This window comes from Ammodytes marinus (assembly GCF_949987685.1).
Source record: "Ammodytes marinus genome assembly, chromosome: 1".
NCBI classification, from domain to species: domain Eukaryota; kingdom Metazoa; phylum Chordata; class Actinopteri; order Uranoscopiformes; family Ammodytidae; genus Ammodytes; species Ammodytes marinus.
In genome coordinates, this window is record NC_137230.1 from 31,760,118 (window position 1) to 31,767,617 (window position 7,500).

The window sequence follows — 7,500 nt, forward strand, 5'->3', positions numbered from 1 at the left end:
TTTTTTTTGTCTAAACGGCTCAATAACTTCCTCCTCCTTTTTACCGTCATGGTTCTATTTTCCTCCCATTTCCCCTGGCTGTTTGGCATCAATTACTTCCCCTCTTCACGTTATTTGTGTGTGTGTGTGTGTGTGTGTGTGTGTGTGTGTGTGTGTGTGTGTGTGTGTGTGTGTGTGTGTGTGTGTGTGTGTGTGTGTGTGTGTGTGTGTGTGTGTGTGTGTGTGCGTGCGTGTGCATGTGTGTGTGTGTGCGCGCGCGCGCGCGCGCGCGTGTTTGTGCGTGTGCTGGCCCCAGACTGACTGCAGTAGAGGAGGAGTTGTTGGATCTGGCCCGGACACTGGGCTCTCAGCAGACCTCTGTGGAGCAGCTGGAGCTTGAGCTGGAGGCAGAGGAGGGAGGAGTGAAGAAGGGCCAGAGGTGAGAGGGTGACAGTGTAGCAGCCATAAAGTAATATCTGCCAATAACATAAAGATTTTTCAGTTTTTAATGTAATAAAAGCCGATCTATAGTAACTTGCTAATACAATTTCTGACCCATTCTCGTAATTAATATTTGCCCGTAATGTTATACGTTTTTACATTAGTGATGGCTGTATCTATGCACGTAGAGCGGTGTTCCACTGATTGCAGCGTTGGTGGTTCGATCCCCTGCCTCCTGCCACATGTTGAAGTGTCCCTGGGCAAGACACTGAACCCTAAATTGGTCCAGATGGTCAGCTTGCAGGTAGCTGCTGCCATCAGTGTAGGAGTGTGTGCATCAATGAATGAGACAAACTATGTAAAGCGCCATTTAAGTGCAGTCCATTTACCATTATTGGCTGGCTGCAATAATAAGAGTAAGTTTCATAGCAGTTTAATACTTTATAGCCCATAAATACAACTTAAATAAAGTGATATAAGTATAGGCTTTCATTTCATTATCGACTCCAGTTATTAAATGTTTAAAGTATCTTTTAAAACCCGGCCTAAAAAGTTAGTTTGTTTCATATGATGTCAGAAAACGTATAACAACATTGGCAAGTTCCTACAATATCAGCTTTTATGACCTTCAAAATTGAAAAATAATTGTGTTATTGGCTGTTATTAGGTTATCAGCCATTGTGACATTACAGTATTGATTGCTAAAGATGGTCTGCAGCCAGAGTCAGTGATGCTCTGGTGGTGTATTCAGGAGGTTTCAAAATACAAACACACATAGTTTGGCAGCCGTGGAAACAAAATACAAAGGTTGTCCTTCCCACTGGGAGGGTTCAGATTGCTCTTGGCTGGGCAGCAGCTAATAACCAGTGTGGTCTCAGGGGTCTTTAAGTGCTTATGAATTATAACACAGCGATATGGTGAGAGTTATGGGGCCCGATCCCCTCATTTGTCTTGGTTGATGGGGCTGTCTGAAGGTGTTAGAGGTTTACAGTCCGCCAGGAGTGATGGAGTCATTAACAAGCTCCTGGAGGACAACTGGAAACAATGTGTTTATTTGCTGAAAGTTTGCTGTGTTTTGAGGGCAGCTGGGCAGCACATATGGTGCTGGTGCTGGCGAGGTGGCTAGGGGTTATGGTGCCCTTTGCTGCTTTTTATTTTGAAGAAACATTTTACAAATCAACAGTGACGTGCTGAGTGAGGTTGACCGAGTGTGAATGAGGGTCACCCCTCAATGAAATATCGAGTATAAATAAAGGTTAAATAAATACAAATAAATAAATCTTTTCACTTAAAGAAATGTATGACTGAGCACGGTAACCTCTGTGGTTCCTACTCACCATTAGTCCAATACCAGCCTAGCACCTGCCCCATAGACCCCTTGGGCCCCCCCAAAGTCCCCTGGTTCACAGTAGGTCTCATGTTGTGACTTTGGTTCAAAGACTAGTGAGACACCTGAATTATTTTAGTAAATAGTGTGCTCACAGGGGGCATATACTTTCAAATGTGTCAAAGGATGGTTATGATTAAATATGGATTATTTTAGTTATCAGTTCATCTTAATCTTTATTTTATTGATTACATTTTTTTTTTGGTCAGGTAATTATTTTGTATAAATACTGTTTATATAAAGAAATGCTTTTAGAAACTTTGGTATTTACGCTTTAAAAATGACTGCAACGATTTTAATTATGATCTATAGTTGCAGATTAATTTCCCATCAAACAATTAATCTTTTCAAATCGAATCCAATTACATGGGAAATGAGTCGCTGTAAACCTTGGGCAAAGTAGTATTTTTGCAGCAGAGGATGACCAGTTGGTTTCTTGGTTCTCAGTCTCATATTGTGTGCTCTGTACCTAATGGGACCTTGGAGGTGACAGTCAGGGTACATGCATAATGTACAGTTTGAGGTTGGGTTGGTTCAATAGGTGGCCCTGGTGTCCTATAGGGTAATCCAGTCATGCAGTGGCCATTCCTGTGCTGTTGAACCCTTGAATTGATTAGCTATAACGATATCAGCAAACGTCCTCTGCTCATATTGGTGGAAGTCTAGTTTCACCTCACTAAGTGGACTCTTGGGTCATTATAGGTTGACAGGTCTTACATGCTTAGACTAAGTGTCGGGGAAGCTGCTTGCAAACTATCAATTATTTCACACTAGAAGAAGGTGAAATACAGCAAAGCTACACTAGGGAAAACTCTAGTTCTGTTAACTAAAACTACTTAGAAAAAGTAGTTCCAAACCACTTTGTAAAGACATTTTTAAAAAATTAAGAAATTGAAAATGTACATGTGATATGAAATTAGAACAAAATACAAAAAAGCCTCAACCCAGTTACAACCAACCAAGTTACTAATCCCCAACACTGCTAAAACTCAGATGACTAAACTGTTTCTACTGAAAACTTTGAATTGATTGCACAAGTCAATAGGACTGGTTGGGGCGACTGTGGCTCAGTTGGTAGAGCGGGTCGGCCGATGATCAAAGTGTTGGAGGTTCGATCCCCGCCCTGCCACTTGTGTCATAGTTGTTGTGTCCTTGGGCAAGACACTTCACCCACCTTGCCTCGTGTGAGTGTCGATAGTTAACCTGCTATCGGTGTATGAATGTGTGTGTGAATGGTAACGTGGGAAAGGAAAACAGGTCTCCCTTGCAAAAGAGTCTTCGGTCTCAATGCGATTTACCTGTATAAATAAAGGTTAAAAAAAAAAAAAAAAAAAGCCTCTTCAAATCTATGTGTGCAATCTACGGTATTTGTGTTATCCACTCGTGCAACCCTGTGTTGCTCTCACTGAAAACATCCTAGGGGGCGCCCTTAGCTCAGTTGGTAGGGCGTCCCCCCCATGGGCTTCGGCCAGCAGCGGACCCGGGTTCGATTCCAGCCCGCGGTCGTTCTCTGCATGTCACTCCCCTCTCTGCCCCATTTCAACTCTGTCTCTACACTATAAATAAAGCATAAAAATGCAAAAAAAAAAAAATCTTAAAAAAAAAAAAAAAAAAACATCCTACAAAAATATGATTGCCTTCCCTTCCCTTGCTTCTCTGTGCCTGGTTTAGGGTTTACCAGTTCAGCAAGAGGCATGCGATGGAGGAGTGCCGGCAGCAGGTGGCGCTGTCCCAGGGCATCAGGGCCAAACTGGAGGTCCAGAGGCTCATTCTGAAGGAGAAACTGGACCAGCTGGGCTCTGGAGAACCGCCCTCCGCTCTCAAGCTGGACCCAGAGACCGTCTCGCTATCGTCCAACACAAGCAATGTAGTCTATCGCTCACCTCGTCATATTTTAAAGCTATAGTGCGTAACTTTTCCATTTAAATTAATGTTGTCTACATCCAAGCACTCATCGCCAAATGAGTGGACACAAAGTTGATTAAGCCTATCAGCTCCACAAAACCTTCTTTGTATTTCTTAGTATGGCAACCTTTAGAAACTGGTGTCCCCCCTGACACTGGCGAAGGAGCTCAGGAAAATTTCAAGAAGCGCGTAAGAAATGTTTCAGTTGTTGATTCTACTTCTAAGAAAAAAAACCTGACGTAAGTACAGCTGAAAGAATAAAATCCATTTGCGATCACTGAAGGCTTACCTCATCGAAAGTGTTGTTGTACTACAGAGAATTTCTCATGGGGGCAACGGAATTTACGCACTATAGCTTTAAGCCTATAATCTAATGATCCTTTCTGTCAGTCAGCCAGGTTTAAAAATACAATCTGATAAAAATATGTGTTGTGTTGTATGTTAACTGATAAACCAAGCCAGGGTATGAGGAAGAGAGATGTCATGTTTGATCATGAACAATCGAAACTGCTGTTGGCATGGAGATGAAAGATGTCATGTTTGGCATAAACTCATAGAACCAGTCTTCACTTCACTTCATCTAAAAACACCGACACGCATCAATGGCAGAAGCTGGTGTTAGACATTGTTAATTGTTTTGACTGGACAAAGAAGTGATTTGAACTGTGGATATTCCAGTGGTTAACCCATAACCATAGCTCTGCGTTCCTTACCTTAACAACTGTTTGTAACTGGACTAGCCAACGAAATACAGTACAGTCTTACAAATACCATTTCTGCATTTGTGCTTTTATTTTGAAAGTAAAATAATTATAGATGTTCTACTCACTTTACCAACACATTATATTCTTGATCTTTCCTTTTCTTTTTTTCTTTTTTTTTTCCAGGACCACAGCCACAACCCTCCCAAACTCCTGTTGGACGGGCTCATAAACAATCTGAGTGGCCTGTTTAAACCCAAATATGAGGTGGGTTCAACACTGTACGACATCACATTGCACACAGTGAACAATATCTATTTCTCAATATGTTGTTGAAGGACATTTTAAAATGAAGGACTGTTGTTCCAGTTGAAGGACGTTTCCCCTCATCACTCTCTTACCCCCTCCCTGCCCTCAACTGTAACTGCAGTGCCTGTTTTTGTTCAGTCAAATCTCTTAGCACACAACAAATTCATCATGTTTCGGAGACAGAGGTAGGCAACGTTTGAAAGAGTATCCATAGCATGGCTGAGCTCACTCAGGCACTGTGGTCTTCCTTTGGGGTCCTGTGCTCCTGAATGCACCATTGGACTCATCGAGGTCAAGTTACTTTTATCAAAATTCTGCCTGACCTAAAACTAAGTTTACTTCTCATGCAGCCAGTTTACATTTCATCGATTTATCATAGCTGACAGATGATAACACACATGGAGCCCTGACCTTGATCTCCTGCACACAAACTCTCAACAGGGAACAGCCTCATGCAGTCAGTCTGTCAGAAGGATAGAAGCAACTGTGTGCTCGCTGTAAAAGATCATCTTAATGGTACAGTTTGTAAATGGTTTTGGTGCTTTTCAGAACAGACTTAGAAATGGAATATAATATTCATATGTTTTAATTAGTGTATAATCTCTTGAAAATAGAATGAGCGTTTTACATCTACTGTACATAGGAACTACAGTGGCACAGAACAGACTAACTTTACAGCTGCACGCATTTTTAGATATGGTGGGTGTCCGTCGGAAACGCACCTGTTTTAAGGCGGGGAATGAGCACTATAGAATAAATAACTAAATAGAATAAATAACTAAATACATCTTCACATCATCTTGATATTTTTAACAGACCTGAGGCGGTGGTGGATGAAGCCATCTTTAGTAGCTACCTTCTTGTCCTTGAAGGACACCTTAGCTTCTGTTAATGATCTGAATGGGAGGGGTTAGAAAGCGAGCATTGCAATCTCAAACTTTCAAATACACCAATATTACACACTGCACCTTTAACCAAATAACACATTACCGTCTACAATGCTCTGTGACTTCAAACTTCAAGCCTAAGTTTTTGTTGGTGTGTGAACTACAGTATTTCTCTCTCTGCGACCCCTCTCTGCTCTGTGGCACCCTGGAGGCCAGGAAGGTGGTGTATTTAGACTTTAAAGTATTACTGACTCCTCTTTGAAGTATCTCCAGATAATCCCCACATAAGCACCCTAAAATCCCCCTTTCCATTACTTCCTGTTGTTTCATTATTCATCTCAGCTTAAACAAACTGTGCTTTTCTCTCCTCCTTTCTCTCTCCATTCGTTTTTTTTGAGTGCCCTCCAAATAAAGTTATATAAATACTATAAATTATTATTATTACATTTAGGTGATGCCAGTCCATGCCCCCCCTGTGGTTCAGGAAGTAGACCGCCCCCTGGGGCAGCAGGACTGGTACCACGGAGCCATCCCCAGGCTGGAGGTCCAGCAGCTACTCAGGACCGACGGAGACTTCCTGGTGAGGAAGAGTCAAGAGAAGCAGGGCTACGTACTGTCAGTGCAGTGGGACGGAGCCTGCAAGCATTTCCTCATTCAGAGTCAAGATGTGAGTAGAACAGGGTCGAGAGTGTTGTTAGAAGAAGAGGTGGATTTTACATTGGAATGCAGATGGTGTGTGTTCCTGTGTGCATGCAGTGTTGGGGAGTAGTGAATTACATGTAAATACTGTAAACAACATATTTTTATAGCTTTCTGCTAGTTCAACTACATATGATTCAAATCACAAGTACAATTAAAGAAGATATTTCAATAATACTTTTTGGTTTATTTGTGAAATGAAGGAACACATTGGCAATTTTAGTTTAATGCAATAACCAAGTGGCATTGTTTGCTGGCACGTGACTTTTTCTGTAATGTATTTTGTAGTAATATCATGTCACATGTGCATTGTCAATTTGAAAATAACAAGATTGAACTACTTTTTCTTAATAGACTGTGAAATCATTTGAAGCTTGCAACACTGCACGTTACATCAGATGTGTTTTTGAATATGTAGATAAAGACCACTGATATCGCAAGAACATCTCATGTATTGTTTCCTTCCTCCATCCATTTGGTTTGCAGGAGAGTAAGTTATGGGAGCGTGTACATGATGTGTGTTTTTCTACATGGTTAAACTGAAGATGCAACACAGCAGACACAAGTCACGCAATTCAAACAATCTTAACAATTACTAAATCCATGTTCTCATATCACACGAGTTCACATGAGTTCACTTAAATGTGAACGCTTTTCCATGTGTGTCAGTAGAACATGTACCGTCTGGATGGAGAGAGCTTCCAGAGCATTCCTCACATGGTCCGTCAAATGCTATCGTCAAGACAACACATCACCAAAAAGGCTGACATAGTGCTGAAGAAGCCGGTGCTCAAGGTAAGGCTGTGCTCTCTCTCTCTCTCTCACACACACACACACACACACACACACACACACACACACACACACACACACACACACACACACACACACTCATGTTCCTCTTTCTCTGTCTGTGAACTTTGTAGATTATCAAACACTTTAGCCCCGAAACTTCCACACACAATTTCAACTGTTATCAAGGTCGTCCCATAGTCGCCACAGATGAGCACATACGCAAAAGCTAAACTTTTTCTCTAATGATCTTTTTAATTAAAAATCTCTCCTCCCTTGCTTTGCTCATAGTGTATAAATATAACAACTGTTCTATGTGTCTAACTGTCTGTTTTATAACCCAATTAGTTTGTGTGTCTTACCATTTGCATCTTGAAACCCCATTAGGACAAGTGGGTCC

At 41.5% G+C, this 7,500-nt stretch overlaps 1 protein-coding gene across 1 annotated transcript in view; it reads left to right on the plus strand.

The window, feature by feature from the left end:
• Positions 1-7,500, plus strand: part of fes (FES proto-oncogene, tyrosine kinase) — a gene marked incomplete at its 5' end in the record, with an annotated part of 20,569 nt that overhangs the window by 5,926 nt on the left and 7,143 nt on the right. Inside the window, 6 exons of the mRNA XM_080033661.1 lie at positions 296-418; positions 3,479-3,674; positions 4,600-4,680; positions 6,061-6,276; positions 6,981-7,103; positions 7,488-7,500. The exon at positions 7,488-7,500 is cut by the window's right edge and continues 41 nt beyond it. Of these exons, the coding sequence (XP_079889787.1) occupies positions 296-418; positions 3,479-3,674; positions 4,600-4,680; positions 6,061-6,276; positions 6,981-7,103; positions 7,488-7,500 (752 nt within the window). The remainder of the gene's footprint in view (positions 1-295; positions 419-3,478; positions 3,675-4,599; positions 4,681-6,060; positions 6,277-6,980; positions 7,104-7,487) is intronic.